Here is a 27468-nt window from a genome sequence, read left to right as displayed (position 1 = left end):
TAAATCAGGACAGATTCTTCAAGATTAGTCCATCACAGAAACAAATGAGGGGGAAAAGATAGCAGTTGAGAAACCAAACCTCAGAGCTCCACGTCTTCAGAGCCCTGCCTTACACAATACTTGGTATTCATAATTGATATTGGGGCCATCATTTTGCCCCAGATCAGGTGTCTCAAAAATCTGGTTATGTCCTCCTCTGAGCTTCCACCTTATTGTTTTACTTTGGTCAATTATTTCTTTGTTGTAACAATGCTTCTTGGAAATAAATCTCATAGTGTTGGAAAGCCTGTTTATTTCCCCTTAAATGGTGCCACACTTGTAAGGAAAATGCATTTGTGGATTGAGCAGCAGAGTTGAGTGTGTGGGCTGGGCCCTTATAAACTTGTCAAATCTTCCCTGCCAATGCCAAACAGCTTATTCAATACTGACTTCTGTTTTGAGCTTCTGGTACCCCAGGTGCTGACAACATTTTTTTTTTTTACTAATTTTGCTTATACTAAATGCCCTAATTAAAATTATAAATATATTATTATATTATTTTTAAAATAAAGATAATAACACATTTTCATCTTTCAGATATCACCATAAAAAGTGTTTAAATACTTTAAAGATATGTGATGTAGACTGTTATCAGATCTTAGTAGTTTATTAATATAATGAAAATAATACTTATGTCACAGAGATAATATGAAAATGTGTTAAATATGTATTAATATATGCTACCTTTCTGACTTAATTCCAACTTAATTTTTATAATTTGTTTATTTTTGTTTCACGATATGGATACAAAGACCCCGTTTAACCCTGTTTAATAAATCCTGTAAGCACAAATAAAATGTCTAAGGGGACTGAAACCTATGATAGCTCTTCGAGAAATACACCAGATGTTCTCATGTGTCGGTCTCTCTGCACGTCATCCATCCGGATGAGTCTGCTGTTAAGACAGGGTCCGGTGCGTGTTATCCGGTAACTCACAGCGTGCCTGTTGGTTGGTGGGCTTTCAGTCATCTTCCCATTGGAGGCTTAGCGCGTCACGATGAGGGCGGACAGCGGTGTGGACCACACAGCCTGTGTCCGGGGAGGGTGAAGGTGCCGCCTAAAAGCGTGCCGAGTTATTGGATACGTGTTGTTGCTAGGGGCGTGGGTTGTGCCGTGAAATGTTCTAGTTTCCCCAAACCTGAAAGAGATGAAATTGAAGAAGAAAACAGTATTATCAGCTGGAACGACAGATGCGCTGAGAGCTGTGTGCTCCGACGACGTGGGGCAAGCTGTGCCGCAGTGAGCATAATCTGATAAGCGCTTGTGTCCATCCTGCACTCGGCTTCAGGACGACGCAGGAGAGGAAAAAGTATGTGCGGAGTGTGAGGATAGATGAAATTATGCTGAGATCACACTTCTCGGAGCTGATTCACATTTTCACCCGGAACACCTGCTGTATATTTGCATCCACCGGAGTCCGTCTCGATGACTGCCGCGCACTTGCTTGTCCCGTGATGTGTCTTTGGAGGAGCCGGTGCGTGCCACGGTCTAAACATCCCCGCCTGTCCACTGTAGGCCTATAGAACAGCTATTTGTCTGCGGAACAAATCACAGTTTTATAGTAGGCGCTGGATCTTATGCAATGTGGTCGAAACGGATTTCGTGAGCTCATAGGTTAAACTGACAGCGACATCAGGCTTAGGTCGCCTTGCTCTGTGCTGTACTGCAGCAAGGTGGACCACCGGGGCGTGAGGTGAGGTGGCAAGGAGCAATGCACGCATCCTCCCCGCTGGCCATTTTTTGGGGGATGTTTTGTGTCCCGAACAAACAAAAAACCTAAGGCCATACACCCTGAACTGGCGAACTGCGTCACCGTGTTGGAGTGTTGCAGGTAAGCAGCGAACTCTTCCACCGCTACGAGAGAGCGGCTCATCATCCTCCAGAAACAATGTCGCCGGTGAGTGTTTAACAGCGTAACCGGGATGGATTCGGTGGATTCAAGCAAAGATCCGCCACTGGGATCCACGTTTTCCTCAGCACCTAATCTGGACTCGGACATTAATGCAAATGCTTGCAGGCCTGTGTATGAGAATGGTACAGACCACAATGTCAACATACAAAACACAGCCCTGCGTGGAGCAAGTGACCCCAGCTCATACCCTTCCACAGACTACCAGGTGCCGGTCCGCCACAGGTTTATTCGGCGGAGTCAGTGGTTGTCAGACTCCGAAGAGCCGCCGGTGGACACACCGGAGTTCGTCAACAGCAGCCCGGCACTCAACATCGACCTGCGAACCATCGTTGACAGAAGTCGGGCGCGGGTTCTGCACGCGACCCGCCTCCAGGAGACCTCGAGCACGGAGAGCCAGGTGGGCCTGAAAGACATGGCCACAGAGAGCGTGAACGCGGACGAGGAGAAGGGAGGCAGGAGCGAAAGCGAGCCCAAGGCAGAGGTCGTGCCCTCCGATGTCACAGGTAAAGCAGGAAGTGACGAAAACGAAGAGGAGCCCGGAATGAAGGCTGTGGCCACCTCGCCTGGAGGGCGCTTCCTCAAGTTTGACATCGAGCTGGGGAGAGGGTCTTTCAAAACTGTCTATAAAGGTCTCGACACCGACACCTGGGTCGAAGTGGCCTGGTGTGAGCTTCAGGTGGGTTCACTAGTCACTGAGGTCCAACATCAATCAGCCAACACAAATTAGCTGACTATAAGAGCTCTACAGCATCTCTGATTGTTTTTCATTCACTCATTTGAAGGTTAAAAATAAAAAGCAAGACAATAATAAAGATCTTTATATTACACATAAATACCCATATACATGCCAGTCATGTACCAAACTCTCAGGCAGGATCAGTGGATGCTGTGTTACATTGTTGCCTTTGGTTCTTTCCCTCATTAGCTCAGCCAGGTCACAGCCATGGTTCTGTATATAGCTGGGACTGATTAAACAAGCTGAAGTTACAAGCATTTACAATACATATGACAGGATTTATGTGTGAACACACACACGTATATGTATTACAAGAAACTTCACTTTTTTCACTTTTTTAAAATTCAGCAATCAGTGTACAAGCTTTTATTTTTATAATTCTTAGCCTAGAGGTTGCTATTTCCAAACCAAGTTGAAGTAACAGCACATTTCCGATTCAGTAGATTACAAAGATGTCATTTAAAGGAAATCTGTATCCTCCTTGTCCCCTGTGCACATTATTGACTTTTAAGTGAATTGAATTTCATCTGTACCTACTCAGCCATGTCAGCAGATGAACTGAAGTGGCACTTTAATTAGTCAGATTTGTTATAGGATATATTTTAGCAAGGGGTAAATGCAGTGTTTCATATGAGTGACAGCTTGCTGTATCACTAATCTGTGTATGTGGTAATCTAATGATTAGTTTAGATGCTGCCCATGTGATATACAGATTAGTCTGCAGACAGACCTGTAGACAGTGGCTGCCCTTTAAGGGCTCAAATTGTGCTAAGCTTTTTCAGTCTGCAGATTTATGAGCAGGCATAAGAATACAATTTAAAAAATTAAGTATTAAGACATTCTGCAACAAAACACAAGCAGAAGTGTCTTTGTTTTTCCCAGCAGATCTTTTTCATTAAACTTAAATAGCTACTACTTCTTGGTGTATGCTTAGTCACTGAATTGGCTTTCACGTTACACGCGGACTTAGACATTTCGTTGGGGTCAGTGCACGAAATGATGAGTCACCATCTCATCGTAATCTTAGAAACCTTTCGTGTGCTTTAAATGATCGTAATTACAATTATTTCATATAAGATGAAAAACATTTCACCTCATACTCTTGCAGAAAGTGCAGGAAGGCATCTCAGCAAGTCTGGCCCAACAATTCACTGAATTTCTCCCTAATGAAAAAATCACAGCCTAGCTCTGTAAGGTTCATAGAATTAAGTGGTAGTTACGTTGTGCTTCTATTTGCATTCAGTAGATGAAAATGAAGTTCTGATGTAGCCCATTTATTCAGCGTGTCTTCATCTCATTTGAAGGATGAGAACGGCGATTGTCCAAGGCCGTACCACAATGCGTCACTACTGTTTAAGATTAACTTTATTGCTCGTACTGGAGGAAACGCATTTGGCTTTCTGATCCTCATCAGTACACCTATCCATATCTTCAGTGCTCATTCTTGTCTGTTAGAAGAGAATCCAACCACTGGGCATATTTTTAAGCACTTAAACACATAATTAACTGGATTTCACAGCAGAGTGTGCTTTTTGAATGTGTGTCACGTTTGATGAGCTCTACAGTAAGTGTATTTGTGCATTATGCGTGTGTTTGCATCTGCGTGGTGTCTGAGCAGGTTCTTAGGGGAGATCTAGTGATGATTCAACCATTCTGTCCCTCGAGATGAGGCCTTGCCCTTCGGAGTGTCTCTGTCTGTGTAGCTCACTCACAAAAAAAGCTGCTGTAACTCAAATGCCCTGTGTGGTTTGTACACTGTGTGCGTACGGAGGTAGAACTAAGAATGAGACAGCAGAAAACATAGATGCTCATAGAAATCAGAAATGAATTGTATTTGAAGTGGAGCTTTTTTCCTGGTGTTGAGCAAACCAGGCTGCCAGTTTTGCTACTTACTTGTCTGCAAAAATACAATCAAACATTTTCTGTCCGAGTTGTTTACCCGAAATTAGCAAATCGCCTAACACAATTTAGTAAAATGCCAAAGCACTTTACCACACTGAGAAGTGTGTCTCACAGTTGTACATTTTGTCTGATGGCTTAGTAATGAATATCAAACAGCGATTTATACCCTTGTGCTGTTACCACACAGATGTGTCTGGAGAGTGAGTCTTGCTGATGCAGCCTTCTGCACCATGAGAGTAGAAACGGGAAAGGCTGGGTTCATCTAAGGACAGCTTATAGTATACGAAGTATTTGATACACAGTAAACCAAGAGTTCTGTATGTTTATATTATTTCCAGATTTGTGTCCACAACATTATATTTTATTTCTAATATTATTTATTATTTAGTTTTTCATTGTGCACAATTATGTCTCAGTAAAGACAATCCTGGTGCCACACCCTGCTGAGATCTTATCCCTCAAAGCATCTTGTAATAATTTGTATGAACATTGCTTTTAAAAAAGGACAATGAAGATATGGGGATGAGGCAAACTGTAATATATTTGTACACGATAAGAATCAGAGTTATGAAAGAAAGTCGGATCTGTATCCTTCACAGTGCTGCATGTAATATAAGACACCTCAGACTGAGCACTGTATAGATCACTATGAGCTTTGCAGGAAATCTGATTCTCAGGTATTTGTCAATAATCAATAGCATAAAATGTACATGAGGTTATTGTTCCTCCTGGCCTTTGAAACATCAAATGCACCCGAATGGTTTCTGCTGAAAAGTGTCTATGGAGACGGCTCTAAAGAAACCCTGGAGGTCATGCAGTTTTTGGCGTTGTCATAGTCTTTGAGTTGGATGTGCTGTGCTGACAAGAGAGAAACTGAAATGTGGAGGGTGTTTGCTGTCAGCTGTTTTACTATTTATACAACAGTTCAGGGAAGAAAGGGGCCAAAATATTGATCCATTATACACAAACCCACTCAGGCTTGTATAAGTAAAGACGTAAAATTCAAAATTTGTACAATTTAATTCCTAAATCAAGGATTTTCATTATGCTTTGTGGCTTTGTGATTGAAAGGAAAATAAAAAGAAATCCTAGCTTGCTGTTATAAAGTCTTAATGGAATTTTTTTGTGTTCCATTATTTACCAGAGGCTTGTTTGACATTTATGATTAAAAATGTGATTAAAGCTCACGTTTATCTGCCATGACAGATGTGTCTGTCTCTGTATCACAGCAACAGATTAAACAAGACTTCTACTCATCTGTCTTTTGAAAATGTGATTTCACTAATGCTGTAGTGCTTTGTGTTTTCTACACAGTGGTAATAAAGAGAGTAATTGGTTCAGACCCCCATGTATACCCACTCAAAATGCCAAAGCTGCTTTCACTATAAACATGAGCCACAGGCAGCAGAGTCCCATCATAAAGCAATGGGAATATTCAAAGGAATCACATTTGTTCCATTACCATCTCTAACTGAGAAGAATGCATATCTGTCCTAAATGAGAAACGGGTGCAGCGACTTATTGAAACATTTGCAAACAGAAGTGGAAATATGTTATAGAAGGCAAAAACAGAGGCTGTACAAAACTAATGACCTTGAAAGTTAGTGTTTGGTATGTTCACCTTTATTCTGTAGCACTGTCCGAACTATATTAGGCAAGCGTTCTTGTATTTTCTTTAAGCAGTCTTCAGGTATAGTTCTCCAGGCTTCTTGAAGGACATTAAAAGCTCTTCTTTGGATGTTTCTGCCTTTTGTTCTGTTCTCTGTCAACATGATCCCACACTGCTTCAATATATGCATTTCTATATATGTGTTTGCTTTCAAAGAAATAGTTGTCATGTTGAAAATAAAGCTGTTTCTAATCAGATGCATTCCAGGTGATATTGCATGGTGGAGAAAATCTGATGGTACAGAAATTCCACAGTTTTGACAGGATCTCCAACCCCATTGGCTGAAACGCAGCCCCAAACCATGACAGAGCCTCCACTGTGTTTCACAGATGGCTGTAGTCGCTCACTGTTGTACCTCTCCTTCCTCATCATCATTCATCAGTTCTTGTGTAATTTGGCATACCTCAGCCTTTTCTCCCTGTTTCCCTTCCATTTCCTGGCCTTCCACTGAGGCCATTTTTGCTCAGGAATTTGTGAACAGTACATGGATCAAATGAAGAGCCAGATGCATCTCTCAGGGCCTGTGTCAGGTCTTTGCTGCCTTTTTTCCCATTTCTTAAAGACAGGACTTTCAGACATTGTTCATCTGTTGTAGATCAGTGTAGGTCAGTGTTACATGGCTTAACAAACAAACAAGCAAACATTCCTCTGAAAAAAGGACTGGGCTGAAAATCCCTCAGAAAATGTGCAGAACTATTATTTGAGACAACTTTGAAAAGTTAGAAGTCTGGCTTGTTGGAAGCAAAATATAAAGAAATGAGGTGGGGAGAGAAAGAGAGAGAGAGAGAGAGAGACTACTACTGTTTCTTTATACTGTATAGAAATTGATGCATAAATAATAGTAAAAAAACAAAAGCGTTTTTCTTTCTTCATTTTTCCAGGAACGGAAACTGTCCAAAGCAGAGAGACAGAGATTCAAAGAGGAAGCAGAAATGCTAAAGGCTCTCCAGCATCCCAACATTGTGCGATTTTATGACTTCTGGGAATCACCCGTCAAAGGGAAAAAGTGTATTGTTCTGGTGACAGAGCTGATGACCTCAGGAACACTAAAAACGTGAGCGGCAAAAGAAAAATATTTCCTGTCATAACCTTTGTTTGTCTTTTTTGCTATATTTTAATTTGCTCTCCAAAGCTGTTGAATGGCATAATTTTTGTCATTCTATTCAACCGCGGAAATCCAACCAAAAGCTGAAAGATATATTTATTTGAATAAGGGGGTGGATTTTCTTCGTAAAGTGTAATTAGCAAAATAAATGAATACCAAATAGAGGGTAGGACACAATAGAAAAAGATTTTCAGGCAGTCACAATTAGGAAATTGGTTTGAGAAAGAACAATAATTAGAGAAGGCAATAACAATTAGCAAGAGAGAAACAGCTAACTGGATATATTTTATAAATGCAGAGGTTACTTGGGGATAGATCTCTAAATGTGATTTTGGCAACTATCATTCAGCATGTTTGAAAAGCCAGTTTTTACTTGTTGTCAACTGGAAATTCTCTATCACCACGATAATATATATATTTTTTATCTTCCAACAGGTATCTGAAGCGCTTTAAGGTCATGAAGCCTAAAGTTCTTAGAAGCTGGTGCAGACAAATTCTCAAAGGCCTCCACTTCCTCCACACTAGAACTCCTCCGATCATCCACAGAGACCTTAAGTGTGACAACATCTTCATCACTGGTCCTACGGGCTCTGTCAAAATCGGAGACCTGGGCCTGGCAACTCTAAAGAGAGCCTCTTTTGCTAAAAGTGTTATTGGTTAGTTACCATGCAGTTGGAAAAAATGCTGTTTTAATGATTTGGGAATTTTCACAGTGCAGAAAGAAACTGTAAACACAGTGCAGACACTGTTAGACACCGTTAGGGGTCGAGATTATTTTACTTGATGCATCAAAGTCAAACATTCGCTCTAGTTTTGCTTTTAATTCTTGGCTCTGTTTTTATCTTTAGCAAAATATTTCACTGCACTCACCAATCCCACACTAAAATGTGTCAGCGGGTTATTTGTTGCTGCAGGTAGTATTCAGTACCAAAAATGACACTGACGATCACGGTGGGAGTAAACGAAAACAGTAAATCTGTGTACTGCATAACCAAAATAAGGGAACTTGTTCCTTCTAAGTGTGGGATTCTGTGCCTGTTGTGTTTTTTATGTAACAAAACAAAAATTTCTGTGAAGTATAGAATTACATTAAAAGCTCAATATCTATGTGTCACTGGATCCGACCAGCTGTGACACAATGAGTGTTTTGAATCATTGGCCATTTTTAAAAAACATTAACCCTACTTGGTGGAGAGTTACAGAGATTGTTTGGGCTTATTATTAGCTTTTTGACTACCTTAAAGTTGCTATATTTTACTGTCATGTTTAGAAAATTCTTCACAATTTATCAGGCCTGATCAATTTCTGCTGTTGATGCCACTGGAGTTCAATTAAACCATCAGTAAGTTTGTAATTTATCATCTTCTCTTGCATTAATTTTCCAGGCACTCCAGAGTTCATGGCTCCAGAGATGTATGAGGAGCACTATGACGAGGCCGTGGATGTCTATGCCTTTGGGATGTGTATGCTGGAGATGGCAACATCTGAATATCCCTACTCTGAATGTCAAAATGCTGCTCAGATCTACCGCAAAGTGACCAGCGTGAGTTCACGTTCAAATCCTGCCACTGCTATAATAACTTTCAATCTATGATTACAACAATAGCAAAGCTATATCTCAATTTTTTGGTTCTTATTTAGAATGAAGGGTTCGTTATAAGCCTGCCACAATATCCGATTTGTTCTGCACATTTGCAGTGATCAAAAGACAGTCAAATTTACATGTAGGTTTGCTTATTTTGTTGGAGTTTTTTTGCCTGCACGGATGCACTGTTGTTATTTTGTGGTGTTCCAGGTCAAACTTGGAAGAAAAAAATAAAGACTCTAGCTGGTTCTGCAGCGCTTGGAACACAGGACCCTGAGAGCATGGGCAAACCTCGGACTAATTTAGTTAAATTACTGTTATAATAGACAACACTATCTACCTAATGTAGCTAATGCTGACGCTTTTAATTTGGCAGATGAGAACTGTCCTATTTCTTTTGAAAACCTTTATTCCCAGGGCTCATATGTCTGGAAGACAATGTGTTTAACAGACTCTGTATTTAATGATTTTATACAATGCAGACAGAAGTTTCTTCTGTTATTTCTCCAAGTACTTCTGTTTAAAACCTGTCATTTGGTAAGCTAAGACGTGGATTAAATTTTTTTTAGGGGGTGAAACCTGCCAGCTACAGCAAAGTCCGCGACCCAGAAATTAAGGAAATAATCGGGGAGTGCATCTGTCACAGATGGGAAGAAAGGTAATTGGACCAGAACCTCTATCTCTGGCTTATGACGCATTGTTGTGTGGGTAGAGATTGACTCTTATGTTAGCGTCAATACCACTATTTGACTCTGACATAGTTTGTGCTCCTCTGTGTTTTACTGTGCCAGTGACATGTAGTGCAGGTCTGTAGTGTTTGTGTATTTCTTGCAGGTACTCCATCAAGGACCTCCTGAATCACGCCTTCTTTGCAGAGGACACGGGTGTGAGGGTGGAGCTCAATGAAGAAGATGATGGGAAAAAAGCATCCATTGCTCTAAAGCTGTGGGTCGAAGATCCTAAAAAACTGAAGGGGAAATACAAAGACACTGGTGCCATTGAGTTTACCTTTGATTTGGCGCATGAGGTCCCAGAAGTTGTTGCCCAAGAAATGGTAAGGAAATTCTTTTTCAAAAAGCACTGTTTCTCAGTGCTTTGCCATACACGTTTCTTATTGGTGTCTGTTAAAATGTTGTCTCGCAACAAAGAAAGACCTGGGTTTGAATCCATCATCTGGCCGGAGCCTTTCTGTCTAGAGTTTGAATGTTCTCCCTGTTTCTGGGTACTCTGGCTTCTTCCTACAGCCAGTCAGTGAGATTAGGTTTATGGATTGATAGAGGGGAAATGAATTTAAACTCTAACCATAACAAAAGTAGTTTTGTTTGTTTGTTTTTTTTGTGGTTTGCTATTTCAATTCAGTTTCTGTTATTTCCTGTGATGAGGTAGTTGGGCTATCAGCATAATGATATACAAAGTGTCTAATAATGTTATGGAAGTCATTACATTGGAACACATCTTCTGATGTAGGTCTGATGTAAGGAGTGTGTTACTGGTTTGCAGTACTGCGAAGTGCTTCAGATACCACAGGACTATGTCTACATAGAAACTAGAGCAGGGGTGTCAAATATAAGGCATGGGGGAAAGAATCAGCTCGGCAAAGACTCCAGTCGGGCCCACTAGAGAGCTTTGGGAAAAGGAGGGCATAAATTTTCGATTTTCAATTGTATTTTAATCAATTTTAGAGTTTTTCCTGTTGGTAAAGAGCTCCATCTGGCCATTTATATTACATAACAGTAATTATTAATTGTTTAGTTAAAAGTCTTTACATGCCCTCGGTGTAAAAAGTGAGTTTGACACTCCTGAACTAGGGCAACTGATCAGTTGACCTTTCGCTCTTCATGCAAACTTCTGTTAATGCAGGATGGGTAGTTCTGAGCTGCAGTGAGTATCTTGCTTGTGCCTCCATAGGTGGATTCAGGTTTCTTTCTGGATTGTGATGTGAAGATCGTTGGAAAGTCTATCAGAGATCGTGTAGCTCTAATCAAATGGAGGAGGGAGCGGACTGTCTCACCAAATGGAAACAGCGAGACACCCGTGAAGAAAACTCAGCAGAACCTCCTGCAGGTTCCCAGTACAGGGATGCCACAGGGAGCTGCATTAGCTACTACAGATTATGAAGACCAAGAGTCAGAGCAGCAGACTCTGATCTGCACCGTCCCCGCTGCCACATCTACCACATGTAAGAAACTGAAATTAGAATATTATGTGAATGTGTGCATTAACACAAAACCTGAAGTTAAAACCAGTGTTGATTTTAAGAGCCAATTTTGACCAGTTTTAGTTTCAGTTTTATTCAGAATTTAAATGTCTAAGCTCTTTTAGTTTTAGTTGATTCAATATTACAAGAGCATCACAAGCTAAATCTGAAGTTATTCAGTTCACTAAAATATAAAGTGTAAATGTTTGTCATGTTTTTACTAGTGAGAGTTGCTCCACATGGTTTACAAAGCATTTTATTTTCCATGGCATCAAATACGCAATGCTGCTGCTTTTCCTACTAAGAGATGTTTTGTTGTGTTATCGTGAGAAAGCATAGCTGACCCTGCCCTCCCTGCGTGTTTTTCCGATTAAATGTGCGTATCTAACCTTACTGCACAAGGAGATTACTTCTGATTGGATCCTACCTATCTACACAACGTAATTAGCTCTGATTGGATCTTGTATTTCCAGAACGTCTTCATCTCGCTCATATGAAATGTGCTGACAAAAGTACCAGCACATGTCATGATAGTTTTTCTCCTCGCGCATTTGTTATCATCTTGTTTTTGTCACTGACTAAAACTACAAGAAAAATTATTGGTCAACAAGATCAAACACTGGTTAAAACACACGACGAAGACTGTTGCTAAAAATAGTTTCAGTGAACCTAAGCGAGAATCAGACATATGGCTGCTGCAGTGTCTGAGTGATGCCAAATTACGTGACATCATTTAGCATTTGAATTTTATTAAGATTCTACTCCACTGTCTCCCACACCCCATCTCTCTTTTTGACTGTCTGTCCTTCCTGCATAAAGCATCATGGTGAATCATAATCTTTTACATGCTCTCTTATTACAGCTGACAGTGGAGTGAGCTCCACCATGCAATTAGATGAGCTAAACAATCAGCAGAATGGCCCCTACCCAACGCTTCAAGAGCCTGTTACCACAACTCAGATTATCTACAGTCCTCCTGCACAGACTGACCCTCAGCTGCGCCAGGGGCCCTACCAGCAGTCCACTGCACAGTCTGCGCAGTTACACCAAGGAGCGTACCAGCAAACCACAGGCCAGCTGCACCCTGGGACCTTTCAACAACCTGCAGCACAACTGCACCAGGGGCCTTATCAGTGTCAAACAGTGAGTAAAAGCATTTCATGTTATTTCCATTTTCTCTTTCTGATATCCTTAATGATATTTTTCTGAAATAACGAAAATGTTATTTTCTTTTTCGGAATGATACCTCATCAGCGTCACTACAGTGATCCCTTTGTATGCCATGAGAACCTGCTCATCACTGAAAGTACTATGTGTCTTAGGCGTGGCAGCGCCTCCATGGTTGAGATGGTACAGTGTAGGATGCAATCGCTAACTAAGACGACTCCACTCCGCTGCTTGTGTCCCTTACAGGAAGTGTCTTCGGCAAATAGGACAGAGAGTCGAGTGCACGATACAAACTGCCTGTATGCTAACTCTGCCGAGAAACCATCATTGTTATCGCCTTTCTTGCTCCCCCATCAACACTCTCATCATGACTCAGCAAGTCATTTCGATTCACCTCACCTTCCCCTTAATTTACAACCTCCTGCAGAGCTGCCTCCAAGTGTCCCACGCAGCCCAGGGCCTCACCATCACTGCCAAGCTTGCATGTCTCTCCTCTGCAAGGACAGGACAAAAGGAGGTGGATCACTGGGACACATACACAAACGCACTGTCACCACATCCACCCAGTTTGCTCCAGTCTCCAAGCCAAGCTCGCCCACATCTCTTCATCAGCCAAGGTCTCCTTCTTCTCTGCCCACTACCACATCATCAAATTCTCAGCCCGTTGTGGCAGCTTCTTCTTCACATCTTTCTCCACCTTCACAAACTGTGTTCCCACGGAGTTTGTATGAAGGTGGAGATCTCACGCTCCTCAACTACTGTCTCCATCACATTGTCAGTCGCAGGACCAGCTCCCCCACCCTCTCTGATAGAGGTGTTAACCATCCACTACACAACCATGGGGAGGCTGGGGTTTGTTGTTCTTCAGTACGTGAGCATAAAGACAAGAGCCAGAGCCTGGATGCTCCATTCTACTGTTCTCCAAATGTGGTTAGGAACCTGCAGTTATCATCACATCACAGCAAAGACAGAGCCGATTCTCTGGTGGGTTAGAGAAGAAGACTTTGCATAGCCTGAAATGCCATAGCAGCACCCTGCTGTATCTTTCCTGATCCTGCAAGTTGCCTCTCTCCCCTGGCCAGTATGTTAGCAGCCAGTTTTTGCTCCTGCTTAATCAACATTAAGTGCTGAATTACTCGCTCAAAGTGCTTCTCTTAACATGTTGGATGGGCAATGATAAATAAATGCCGCCGCTTCCCGTTTCCATTTTAACTGCCCTTGATGAACAATTCCAGCTGCTAAAAAACACCCCTCTCTATTTTCTTGCTAGTGACCACAAATGCTTTGACAAACTAAACTGTGAGCCCCATTTGTTGTATTAAATACAAACACATATTATACATTCTAATATCCCTAAAGAAGGTCTCCCATTATGTGTTTCTGACAGACAGTTCCTGCTCCAGCTACGCCAGCCACTGCTGCTAACCAGAGCAGACAGTGCTTTCCAGCTGCAGGCCCAACTCTACAGACACAGAACACAGCCCATCCCAACCAGGAGCAGGTACTGCATACATCTGACTCTAAAATACCCTGGCAACGTCTGTAGTGAGACCCAAAAATCTGAATTATGAAGCGACAGTTTGAAAGTCGCTCATTGGAGCCCACCCAGCTGCCTGTCCTAGCATGCTTGACTCGCAGGGCCTCGTCATTTGACATGCAATATAAAAAATACAATTTCAACTTTTAAATCATAAACTGAAACATGCAATATAATGGAAGTTAATCTGCCATTTGATTTAGTGGTGCTGGCCATTTTAAGTCAAGTAGGTCTAGTGCTGTGTGTGAGGTGGGTGAAAAGTGTATCTGATTTTCCCTTTAAGAGCCAATGTCCACTGTACTGTATATCTGTGTATATGTGTGTGATGTGAATAGCTGTTCATGTGGTTTGTGTCTCCTTCACATTTATCTCTCCTCACTGTAGTACCATCTCCAACCAGCTGCTATCCTGCCAAAGGTAGAGCAGCATGCAGAATAACTGAATCACAAGTCTGCCTGCCCTGCAGCTCACTTGTAACAAAGTGAAGCTGTTAAACTGTTTAATTATTAGTTTGAATTCTCAGTTTCAGATTCATACTGTAAAAAAAGTAAATAAGTAAAAAAACCAAAAAAGAAAAACAAAACCCCAAACATGTCATTTCCTTCCTTAGCTGTTATCTGCAGAGCAGCCTGCTTCCCACCTGAGTCATCCTGCTACCAGTTTTCCACAGTTAGTCTCCAGTGCTCCTTCCCCACTTCTACCCCTGCAGATCAGCATGCAGGTGTGTTGTGTTAGCATAGAGAAGACAACAACAAATCTTCCTATAAAATGTTATAATAGGTGGCAGGGTAGAGTAATAAATAAGGGGCCTGTGTGAATGTTGTTTCTATTGGTTATCTTTGTTCATTTTATATCATTTTCCCTTTTTCTTTCCCAGTTTTCCTCACCATATGCAGTTATTCAAACAGGGGGCCACAAGCCTTCCCCCGTCTCCCCAGCTCCTCTGCCATCTGTCTACAGCAGCAGTGAATCCACTATGTCTAGCACCTATTACTCACATTCACCCCACCGTCCCTCTCTGCCTCTGATTCCTCATTCTGCCATGCCATCTATGTCTACTCTTGGCACTCCTCAGACTCCTCTGTCCACACCTCAGCATGTACCCAGTGTGGCATTCCCCCTCCCATTTTTTGCCATGTCCGTGTCCTCAGCAGTGCCACAGCAGCAGGGCAGCCCCTCCACATCTCAACCAAACCTAAGTTTCCATTCCACCCATCCCTTACCTCTCTCTCAGGTACAACCCACCCCATACCCTGCCCCCAATCCTGAGCACGGTCTGGCTGAGCAGCCTGTCCAGGTGAATATTTCACTCAGTTCTCACTGTAATGGTTGGTTGGATCATAGGAAATCTGTAATACTAAGGTGGAATGGGTGTGATGCTTGCTGGGCATGGGTTTAGAGACTCAAAGACACACAGTACTTGAACTAACTGTTGAACAATTCTTTAAATGTGCTTGTTTTCTTTCAGATACAGTCACTCACTCCACATGGCACTCTGGGAGACTTTCAGCATTTGGGTGCGGTTCACTCAGTTTTGCCTACTGTTCAGACTTCTCTCTGGGGAAGGGGAACAGATTCAGAAACTAGTGGAGCTGGCCTTGACTTAGCAGGAGCTTCTACAATTTCAGCCCCAGTCCCAGCCCCAGCGTCAATCCCAATCCCAGCTAAAGTTGATACTCAACCTCCAGCACAAAGTCTGGCTGTGGTGGGAGCACAAAACCAACTTCAAGTCCCAGTATCAGCTCAGGCCGCAGCTATGCCTCAAACCACAACCCTTCTTAAATCCCCCACTTCAATCCCAATACAAGTTCCAACAGCAATTCAAGCTGCAGTCTCAGCCCCAGCTCAACCACTAGTATCAGCATCAGGTCCCATTTTGGAGCAAACAGAAGTCTCCTCTGTGAGCTCAGGCATACTTTCATCCAAACCCGAAATGTCAGTCCCAGGCTTGGTTTCAGGCCCAAACACTGTCACCCTGCCAGCACCAGTTCAGTCTGCAGCTCCTGTTCCCGCTCCAGCTTCTGTCACAACTTCAGTCCCAGCTCCAGTTCTGCAGCCTCCTGGCACCCAGACAACAGTCTCAATACCCGAGTGTTCCAGCCTGCCTGCAACTCAGCAAACTGCAGACATGGCATCTGCATCCAGCACCCCTCAACAAGAGCCCTGTGCAGAGGTAGTGATGAAAGTCTGTGAATATTTGAGAGTAATACCAGTTTTTACACTTATGTAAATTCTATAAGATTTACATGTGCTTGATTAAAATTGTCTCTGCAAATGACAAATAAAGTCATGTGCAAAAGAAAGTTCTTCACAGAACTCTTTGCAGATCTATGAAAAACTAAGTACACCAGCCAGGTGCTTCTAAAGAAAACTTGATTAACTGATCATCAGCACATGTGATCCCCTCTGTAAAAGCAGTTTAGGCAGTTAGGTGTGGGGGTAACTCAACGCCACAGTCTTCCGAGTTTTTAACGTCTCTGAAAATTCAGCCCAAGATCAGACCGTACAATGCTCCAAGAAACTGTGAAAAAAAAGCTTCTCAGACTCCAGAGGCCTTATTAACCATGTTAGGTGTTAAAGTTCATGAAAGTACATGGTCTGAAAGAACATGGCTCCACAGCTTAGGTTCGCTTAGATTACAATACGCCAGCATATCAGTGCAATTCATAGCAGCTGTGTCAAGCATGGTGGAGGAGGGTGATTATTTGTGCTTGTTTTGCAGCTACAAAACCAGAGCATTCATTGAGTTGACCACGGACTCCACTGTATATTAAAGTAATCTAGAGTCACATTTGAGGCCATATGCCTGACAGCTCAAGATTGGCTGAAATTGATCCCAAATGCAGCAGCAATTCTACAACAGAATGGCTGAAAGAGACAAGGTGTGTTAGTGGTCCAAAGTGCAGACCTCAACCTGACTGAAATGCTGTGGCAGAACCTGAAGAGAGCCGTGCATAAATGAATGCCAGCAAACCTCAGCAAGGGATACAGAAACCAATTACTTCACATTATTACTACTTCCACAAATGATGGCTCATTGAATATACTATAGCTCTGTAAAAACTTTCTTTTTCACATGACTGTATTAAAGTATCCGCTGGTCAGAAAGAACGTTCAAACTGCAGGATTCATTTCAAATTACATTAACATAAATTTTATACATCAGTCCCATCATGACACCAGCTTCTGAATCTTAGTTTAACATGCTGAGAAGTAACAACACACATTAACCATATTACATTATATATTAACCACAGTAAGGCTTAGTCCCTCAGTGATCCATTATAGGTCCTTCATCAAGGTCCTCTAACACTCCCATTTTTCTATTTTCAGGAGGCGCTTCGGGAAAAACCAATATCTTTACCCAGTTATGAATTTGACAGGTGTGTATCTGCTGTTTTCTTTTTTTTAAATCTATTTTCTCTGTCTTTTCAGATTCTGTAGTTTTTACAATTTTGTGTGAGGAAAATGTGCCACTTGGCCGTGAATTGCTAAACTGTCTTAAAATGTTCTTTTTTGTTTTAGTCTCAAGTCTGATATACCATCTGGCAAGGAAACAAGTGATGGCTATGAAAGCTTTGCTAGTGTGGGAAAGGGAGATGGGAAACCGAGGAAACATCACCGCAAGTCTGCCCGCACACGTTCCAGGCAGGAAAAGACCAGCAAACCAAAGCTGAGCATGCTCAATGTGAGTCTTGGTGACATTTGTGGTGTCAGAATGTACAGTTTCTTGAAATCTTTTATTTTTCTGATTGTAAAGTGTAAGCACTGCTCCCACAGGTTTGCAACACTGGTGATAAAATGGTCGAATGCCAGCTGGAGACTCACAACCACAAAATGGTGACATTTAAATTTGATCTGGATGGAGATGCTCCCGAGGAAATCGCAACTTACATGGTTAATCCAGACTTGTACAATCTAGACTTTGTGCTTAATCATTTCTTAATATTTGCATTATTGTTTAACATCTTAATAACTGCATATCTACAGGTAGAGAATGGCTTCATCTTGATGTTAGAGAAGGAAATCTTTATTGACCAGCTGAAGGATATTGTGGATAAAGCTGAAGACATGCTGAATGAAGACATGGAGGGTGAAAGGGACACAGCTTTGAGTTGCAGTCCTTTACAAGTCCAGCCATTTGAAGCGTTAGTAGGAGAGGTAAGAAACAAATACACTGCATGCTTGAAAATACTGTAGGTTTAGATATTAGCAGTGACATACTCATAAACACGGATTCAGACAAATAAATAGAATGGCAAAGCAATTAGCATACTGACTTAGCTTTCATCTGTACATTTCTTTGTAGAGTCAGCAGCCTGGAGGATCTCAACCAGTCTATCAGCAAAATGGTATAACACTTTTTCTTAGAAAAACGTTTACCCGTATGCATGTCTGGTAAATCCTTTTTCCTCGTCACTATAACTTTTTAAAAAAATCCATCCCAGTTCTTCATACAGGAAAGAGATGGTTCATAATCTGCCCTGTAGAGGAGATACCCACATCCAGTCAGGAGACCCCCTCTGACGGGACAACTACGCAGTCACCTGGGAGCTCAGCCGCTACGCACCCTGCTGACAGCACCACTGCAAAGCCCTCCAGAGGTGACTGCCAATTTTCCCATAATATCCAGCAGCTTCAAGGAGCAAGAACACCACCTTGTGGCAGTACAATGACAGGCATCCTTCAGCTCAGATGGGCAAAAACTGATTTCACAATAAATAAAGTAGACCTTTTTTTAAAAAAAAATCATAATTCTGTGTAATTTTGATTCTACCTTTTTAAAAACCTTTTGCAGAAGAGGGTTCATCTTCCACAATGTCTGGGGGAAGTGGAGGCTTCTCTTATGACGTGTACGGATTCTGCAGTCCTCCAATAATGTCCAACACAGACCCGCTCCTCTTGGCCACCCTGTCACCTCCTGTGTCTGCACCCCCGACTCTCCAGTCAGTGCCATCAGTGGAGCCAGCAGGCAGTTCAATGCAACACAGCATGCAAGCCCAGACAGCCAGAACACAAACATCATCCCCGCATGCTGCTTTCCCTGTGGACGATTCACAGGGATCCCCTCTCGGCTCCATCTCACCAATCCATGCATCTCAGAAGTTGCCTGATATGACATGCCCGGTTTCTATTGCTGACGACGTGCCCTGCTGCCCTCTGGTCATGCCCCTCTCTCTCGATGTGAGCACTTCACAGGTTGGATCTCCGCTTACTCTTCCGCTCCAGGAGCCAGGATCAGTCAAAGAGGCACCGGCTGTCTCCTACGCCCCTGCAGCACGGAGCGAGCGACCGCAGCAGCCTGTGGTGCTGCATCAGCCTTTTGCCACTGTTGGAGGGACCAAAGTGTCCTCACTACCACAGAGTCCAGCACCATCCCAGCATGGTGCAGGCCCCAGTGAGTCAGATGGTGAAGGAAGACTGGGTCGTAGCGGCTTTGTGGACAGCACCATTAAAACCCTGGATGAGAAACTACGGAATTTGCTCTACCAGGAGTATGCTCCCATGTATCCATCAGGCAGCGCTGCAGAGACACCAGGGTCTGGCACAGAGTACATCCAGTCTCCTCCTGGTCCAGACAGCGCCACAGGAGGCTCAGGAAACAGCACCCCAGGGCCAATAGGGGAGGGACGCTACAGAGGAGGAGAACAGCTGGTAAGTATGTTTTGTACTGTGTTGTACTGTATCCAAATAATATTAATTTAACTGTTTAATATATTTTAGGGTTTTAATGGAGTTCAAGAAAACGAGCACAGCTAAACTGATCTAAGAGAGAATGACAAATATTATTTAGCTGTTCCTCATCAAGTATTTTAAAGGACAACGAGTAATAGTTTGTATCCTCTGCCCTCTATAAGCCTCAAATTCCAGAGAGAATGGACAGTTTGAGCGCACTGAGTGATTCAGCTGTGTGTGGTACGTCAAGCATCGCAACATAATCGGCATCATTATCTCCTAAGTAAAATGAGATGCGAGTTAATTCCTGCAGTGCTACAGTTTTAGTATTGTGGATATTTTCCTTCCAGCGTCCCTGTCGAGAAGACACGTTCCTCACTCTGCTTCATGCTCTGGAGCAAGAGGTCGATTTAAGGTATGAATGAGAGCATGTTCACACATTTAAAGTGAAGGACCATTTTCTTCTTTCACACCATTCGTGATTTCATACGAATTCTTCTTCTGTGCTTTTGGCAGATCACTCCTGTTCCCCCTGAAGTGGCCAACAGACGAGATGTGAAGCAAAGGAGCTGGAGCAGCGCTGCCTCACCGGCGCACCCTGTGGGATACATTAGGGACCATGGTCAGCTTGATGCCATGGCTACCTCCACCACAATTGGCCGTTTCTCTGTGGTGAGCACTGAAGATGACATTACACAGAGGACACGTTGTAGCCGTTACTCTGCCCCGCCTGATTTCTATCTGGACACGCCTCCTTCTAATGCCAAGCGGGGCTCTTTGCCTCGTGCAATGACATCCGTCCCTGTGGATGTCACGGTCCACGCTCGCTTCCTCTCCTCAGATTCAGGGGCAGAGAGCAGCCCTGCAAAGCTGACTCCTGCCACCCCGTCGCAACACTCCCGCACCGAGCGCAGAGGAAGTGACCTCATGAAAAGGGCAGTGGCCTTTCTCCGTCGTTCTGGTCGCAGCAGCAGCGTGCAGAGCTCTGACTCACCGAGCAGGCATGGAGGGGTGCACGGCTCTGCCTATGGCAGCAGCGATAATGACTCCGAGATGGAGGATTCAGACATAAAGAGAGAACTACAGAGACTCAGGGAGAAGTAAGCATTGCTTGTGGTTTGCTTTCTGTCATGCAGCATGTTTGTATATGAAGATATTTTGTCATTTAGCTTGTAAGTCATTATTATTTTTGTCTTCTGGGTTTCCTCAGACATCTGAAGGAAATCTCTGAGCTGCAGGCCAATCAGCGAGGGGAAGTGGAGCTCCTGTATCGAAGACTTGGTAAAGTTCCTCCTCCTGGCCTGGGAGTTGCTGCACCACATGCCAGCCGTAGAAAGAGGTCCAGCAAGCACAGGCTGAAGCCAGGCAAACTTCTCAGCCCTCTGGTTCAACAGTTTAGAAATGTCACAACCAAAACTGGTGACTCTAGCAGATCCAGTGAGTGGCTTTGCAGAAATCCCAGTACTAAAAGTTAAGAATATGTACTGAAAGACTATTTATTGATGTTATCCTCTTGCATTTGTTGCATTTGTGTGTCTTTAGGTGCTGCTGCAGGTACGGGTGACAACACAGTTAGTTTAAATGGGTCTCCAGCTAAAGGGTCTTTCCCCACTCACAGCAGGGCCCGGTCATGCACCAGCCACCTTCCCAGCTCAACCTCGGAGCCCGTGCAGACTCAGCAGCCCTGCTCCCTTAAAGGCTCTTTATCTTCTGATAATATTTATGCTGGACTACACGGAGATGGAACTGGCACACAAGTGGCACCGGGGCAAGGTACCACACACCCTGATTCAACAGTATTAATAATAAAACCATTATTTGTGTTGTTGCTTTGTTTAATAATGTTGGCAATGGAGTGTTTATTCTTCTTACCCTGTTGTCTTTTTCCCTTGATTATGCTTTTCTACAGGCTGGTCTAATTACCCTCAACCATCTGAGAGAGTGACCTATAAATCGAGTAGCAAGCCACGAGCTAGATTTCTCAGTGGGCCTGTGTCTTTATCTATCTGTTTGTATCTCTTCTCTTCCCGCATAGCTTCATATTTTTTGGTTTCCATATTTTCAGTAAAACTCCTTTTAGTTCACAGGGTTTTTTATGTGCCCTTTTTTTCTCTGCCTCATTGTTATTAGTTGGTATTTTATTGTATTATCTTATTTCAGAGATGATTTTATTTCATTCAGCAGTTTACACAAATTTCCTGAAAGAGAAGCTGAGAATTTTACCCAATAGCTATCAGTCATGTTTAAAAACTGTTTTTATTTATTTATTATTCAACTTATTTTTATAAGTATTGAGTTTTACCTCACGTTTCACGTCTCACTAATTTTTCTGCTCTTTGTCTGTGTGCAATAAACACTTATCAACTTTGCATACCTAGGAAACAGACTCTTGCATGTCTCATGCATCCCAAACTACAATAGATTTTCTCGTAATGCTTCTTTCTAACCCTGTATTACCTGTTTGTTATCTGTGTCACTCTGATATCCTGCACTTTGTAATGCCTTAAACATGGGTCATCTGCATGATTTGCTAACTATACGGATTGTCTCATTTAAGGGAAATGATTGCCTTGTTTATCCATTTGTTAGTGTGATTTTATTCCCTTGTTTTGCAGTGCTCGGTAGCTTTGTTTTGCACCGCTCCCCGTTATTGACCATTATAACCTGCTGATGAAAGCTGCGATTTGCATTAATCTTTTTTTGTTCTGTAGGGGCGACGCTGAAGCGACTTTGTCTTGGTAAAGAGCGTGGTAACAGTAAGTAAAATTACAGTCTCATTAAGAATTTGTTTTTCTATAAGTCAAGTTGTTTGTTTCATGTTGTAATCAGGGTATTAAACCAGGTGTTTGTATGTGTGTGTGTCTTTTTTAGGGTCTGGAGCTTCAGCAGGGGCTTCCAATCAGTCACAGCAGCTGCCTGGGGGTGTCACACCTCCTCCACATCAGCCGGTGATAGGATTGGCCCAAGCTCAAGCCAATAACAGCAACAACAAAACAGGCACATACAGTAGCACATCTACGAGTGCCTATGATAGCAACCTGCCTGAAGACTTACAACGACTAATGGATGACTGGGCCCAGGAGGTTCTGATTGTCACCCACCGGCCTCGCACTAACTCTTTGAGTATCACTCGACCCCAGCTTTGGGATCAGGATCCACTTCAAACAAGTGAACAGCTTGCTAGGGCTTCAGATGTGAGTGCTATGGTTATTATCTATTCTATAAAAGAGATATTGCAAATATACAGTGTTTAGATCATGAGGCCTGAAGTGTATAAAACTACTCTAATGGCTATAACTTCAAAATGCCTTTATGTTGTAGGGACTCATTAATTAGAAGAGTTCATTACAGAATATAGTAATACGCTTTCATTTTATCATGACTTGCACTCTGACTTGATTATTGTATTTCATTTCCTAATGCATACTGGGGCATTCCTTAAGATTACTAGAGGTTATTGCCATGCTAGTATTACAGTACTGTATCCTGCATGTCTATAAACAATGTTAGTGTAGCTAATATTGTTTTAATATGCAAAAGTGCTATGTTTACTATTTACTTTTAACTATGTAACCCTTTTAGTTATTGCCATGGACAGCTCCAGGACCAGAGGCCTGTAGTCTGCCACTGTCATGGCCTGACGGCCCTGGGTCAACAATGATCGCCACCCCGCCGGCAGGGGCACATCCCTCTTATCAGCATCACTCTCCTGCTCCATTCAGGGCCTTGCCCTCACCTCTCTCTATTAGCCAGTGGCCTGGGTTTTTCTTTCCCCTTCCTTCAGGAGTCTTTGCCTTTCCTGCTGTGGCCTCAGCTCAGGACACCCACAGCTCCATTCCAGCACCATCATATCAGCCAACTGATCCCAAGGCGAGGACTCTCTAATCTCTGTAGCATTGTGTCTTCCAACTCCGTTACCAAAAATATATCTCATTATAGTTCTAGTCAATCTGTGCATAATAGTGTAAATATATATAACCAGCACGTATGTAATCATATGTACATACTCATCCTTAGTCTTTTTGTTATTTGTTTCATTTTGCGTCAACATACCTCATGTCCGTATTACAATGCATAATCCTTGATTGCAGTCAACTTGTAATTAGCTGAATCGTGCATTAAAGTGCAGATTTCTTTTCATTTTTTCTGTATGTGCATTGAATGTACATACTGTATTTCTCATTCATATTGTGTTTTCAGTTAAGCAGCTGATGTTTGTGTTACTCATCTCACTCATATATATATATATATATATAAGCTGCCGAGTGTATATATGAATTATCGTCAGTCTGTAAATAGCTCCTGTGTTTGTATAGTTACCATTAGATAATCTGTAGGTTGGTGCTGCAGTTATGTGTCTTAATGCAACACCTTATTTGCCACCATCATGCCATCACTGTGAAGACTTGACATCCTGGTCACTAGGACCAGTCGCTTTACTCTGCTCTCTCAGTCCAAGGATAGGTTTCATTCTTCATCGATGAAATGCTTCCAGCACAAGCGCTTGAAATATCCTTAAGAGATTTGAATGAACTTGAACTTTATCTTCAGGTGGAAAAAAAAACACCTGTGAGAGTGCCTTGAAATGCAGTTTCCGTTTTTTGAAGAAAAGCATTTAGATTCAAAGCATACTCTAGATATTCTATATATGCTTTCACCTTCACAGGTAAATTATGTGATCTGAATAATGAATGTGGAGTAAAACATGTTTAATTTAGCAACAAAACACAGCTAAACACTACAATCCGGTGTTGCAGTACATTAAATATCAGAGATTGTAAAAAAATAAATTAATATCCAAAGCTGAATTAGGTTAGCATATACTTGTGTAAGTTTCCTTGTTCACTGAAGTCATGTTCTTGTGGGATTGCTTTAGCACCTGCACAGCAGCCTGCATGACCACACGGATGTTCTCTGAATCCCCACTGAGTGGTGTTCTGTGTTTAGAGTGGATGTTGTTCAGAGAAAGCGATTGAAATCATACATAAGGAGGGCTGAAGGACTCAACACACGAGTCAAAATCATAATCATCCCATACCTCTACTAATGCAATCTGTAGCTTTACATATTGTTGCCTTGTGGTTTTTAAGAGATTACTGCGTGGATGGTTGTTGTTTGATAAATGCTGTTAATGTGATAATATTAGGGGGGCACATGACGAATGTGAATTACCGAAAAGCCACAACTGTTTGATGTTTGAGTAATAGGCATAGGTTTTCAAAATTGTATTTATTAGATTCTGGCCTCACAATGTCTTTTAGCTCATGCTTATACGTATTAAGGCTAACATGATTCAAGGATTTCCAAAAAATATAGTGCTTTCACTATTTTAGTCAAAAACAATACTTTAATACATCTCTTGCATAAATCATTTACTCCCTTACAAGAGTTCTGGGGTTGCATATGTCATTTTGTGTATTTTTGAGTGCAAATGGCACAGTCATCTTAAGAAAGCACTTGCTTTTATAAATGTGGTCCCTTGTTTCCCCGTGTAAAACCACTCAGTCAGTATGGCAAGCCAAGCAGTTCTGTAAAGGCACGATAAACACTTTTGGGGAACCAAAACAGAAATCTTCTATATTTGCAGAATTACAGGACGCTAAATTTCCCATAATACAACACACTAGCATCTTTACATCATCAGGGTTGTTATCTTTCAACCTTTAAAAATATTATTTTCAAATTCACAAAACACATTACGCAGACTGAGTATAACGCATCATAAACTGAACCTTAAATGTAAAATCATTGGCATGACCCTTTAAAATAGTTTCACTTTTGCACATTAAGAGAGTAATTTAAAATGGATTATTTGTCTGTAAGGCAGATCTTTAATAATGACCGAGATATTTTTTTTAATCTCCTATGCAGCAGTTTTCTTTGTGCTTTCCACTGTAACTTCTGTCTTTAAATCTAATGCTTGCAATGACAGCTAGATGTATGATTGCTTTTGCCTGCTGTATCACCTGTTTTCCCAGCACTTTCCTGACCTTGTCAGATTGATACCTTCTCAAAAAAAGCTGTACATACTTGAAGACATAAATAAATTCATTTTTGCTTGACACCACACAATATTAGTCACATACTGCTTTCATCAGTAGTCACAAGCCAAATTGTCTCTGGGTCTTTTACTCTTCACTCTAATTTGCCAAAACAGTATTGCTTATTACAAATGAAAAGACAGTTGTGCAAATGCAGTTCTGGGAAAGTTATCACTCTATATTTCACCATACAGAGGCTAAAATCTATGTTAAAATCCATATTTCACCACTGGTATTTATATTTCACTGATAATAGGAGATATCTGAGGTGTGTACTTGTAGTTTTTGTGTATCAGCATCTTTCCGTCAGGCATAATACACTTGACACTGCAGTTTGAAGATCATCCTGACTCTGTGACTTTAGGGTTATTTCATGTCATTCACATGTATGTGTGATTGAATTAAACATGTTGTGGATGCACAAATCTATTTGGACATTCACACCTGCAGCAATAGATTAATTTAGAAATATAAGAATCTGAAGATCAAAGTAAACTTCCATCTGCAAGAAACTGATGTAAGATATTGTAACATCCTTCAAAGTGTGTTGTTATATATTTACTTTACTCTTTCTCAAGATCAGAGTCACGGGGAAATGTGAGCTCCTTTTAATGGTTAAGGTTTATTATTTATTTTGGTGTTGTTTAGTGCTAGGTTAACATAAAATTGATGCTGTCCCATTAAGTAAATTATTCTTGTAACTTCACTTGTAATACTGTAATGTTTCAGACTTTCAGCTTTAATTCAGTCAGCTGAACAAAAAGATGGTGGAACTAAAGCATTTTTTAAAAACACAATCCCTTCATTTTGCCCTTTTGGCTCAAAAGTAATTGGACAAATTAAAGAACTTAAAATAAAATGTTCATTTCTAATACTTGGTTAAAAACCCTTTGCTGGCAATGACAGCCTGAAGTCCTCAACTCATGGACATCACCAGATGCTGGGTTTCCTCCTTTTTAATGCTCTGCCAGGCCTTCTTTCAGTTGCTGTTTGTTTGAGGGTCTTTCTCTCTAATGTATAGTCTTCAACAAGTGAAATGCATGCTCAGTTGGGTTAAGATCAGGTGACTGACTCGGCCATTCAAGAAAATTCCTCTTCTTTGCTTTAATAAACTCCTGGGTTGCTTCGGCTATATGTTTTGAGTCATTGTCCATCAGTATTATGACACGCTGCCATATCAATTTGACTGCATGTAGCTGGATTTGAGCAGACAGTATGTTTCTGAACACCTCAGAATTCATTCACTGGTTCTTTCCTGTGTCGCATCATTAATAAACACTAGTGTATTAGTACCAGTAGCAGCCCTGCACGCCCAAACCATCACACTGCCTCCACCGTGTTTTAGAGATGATGTAGTATGCTTTGGATCATGAGCTCTTCCACGTTTTCTCCTTGGTCGTCTGTTGTGAGGGGGTTTCACCATGGAAATGATTCCGCGATCATCTACCACTGTTGTCTTATGTAGATGTCCAGGTTTTTTTGCTTTGCTGAGTTCACCAGCGCTTTCTCTCTTTCTCAGGATGTAGCAAACTGTAGATTTTGCCACTTGTAAAATTGTAGCAATTTCTCTGATGTTTTTTTTCTGCTTTCACAGCTTAAAGATTCTTTCACCTGCACAGAGAGGTCCTTTGACTGCATGTTGTCTACTCACAGCAAAATTTTCCAAATGCAAGCACTGCACCTCAAATCAAATCCAGGCCTTTTATCCTCATAGCTAATAATGAAATAATGAAGGAATTGCCCACACCCGCCCATGAAATAGCCTTTGAGTCAATTATCCAGTTACAATAACCCTTCATCCAGTTTGAATGTGGATACCCTCAAATGAAAACTGAGAGTCTACACATTATGTCCATGTCCATTATATGACTATAATTGGAGTATTTTTCAGTGAAAAGGTAG

The 27468-nt window shown here is 41.8% G+C and overlaps 1 protein-coding gene across 3 annotated transcripts; it reads left to right on the top strand.

The window, feature by feature from the left end:
* The first annotated feature begins 810 nt into the window (after positions 1 to 810).
* On the top strand, positions 811 to 26700 carry wnk2 (WNK lysine deficient protein kinase 2). Of its 3 annotated transcripts, none has more exons than XM_063474039.1 (29): positions 811 to 2627; positions 7140 to 7312; positions 7799 to 8019; positions 8749 to 8906; positions 9518 to 9606; positions 9783 to 10002; positions 10857 to 11127; positions 12008 to 12288; positions 12400 to 13296; positions 13700 to 13813; positions 14234 to 14266; positions 14727 to 15146; positions 15318 to 16022; positions 17183 to 17232; positions 17375 to 17537; positions 17630 to 17746; positions 17840 to 18010; positions 18159 to 18201; positions 18298 to 18453; positions 18648 to 19504; positions 19708 to 19765; positions 19876 to 19940; positions 20042 to 20625; positions 20736 to 20962; positions 21068 to 21298; positions 21435 to 21509; positions 22237 to 22281; positions 22397 to 22719; positions 23108 to 26700. In XM_063474039.1, exons 1-29 carry the CDS (start codon positions 1962 to 1964, stop codon positions 23408 to 23410), a joined length of 7716 nt encoding a protein of 2571 aa, XP_063330109.1. In that variant the 5' UTR covers positions 811 to 1961; the 3' UTR covers positions 23411 to 26700. The 3 variants fall into 3 exon arrangements, with proteins under 3 accessions (XP_063330109.1, XP_063330108.1, XP_063330110.1); XM_063474038.1 differs by having other exon boundaries at positions 21435 to 21533; XM_063474040.1 differs by lacking the exon at positions 21435 to 21509 and having other exon boundaries at positions 812 to 2627.
* Positions 26701 to 27468: the final 768 nt, after the last annotated feature.

The sequence above is a fragment of the Pelmatolapia mariae genome, linkage group LG5, assembly GCF_036321145.2.
Source record: "Pelmatolapia mariae isolate MD_Pm_ZW linkage group LG5, Pm_UMD_F_2, whole genome shotgun sequence".
Lineage (NCBI taxonomy): Eukaryota > Metazoa > Chordata > Actinopteri > Cichliformes > Cichlidae > Pelmatolapia > Pelmatolapia mariae.
Note: the sequence above shows the minus strand (reverse complement) of the source record. Positions and strands in the feature narration are given on the sequence as shown.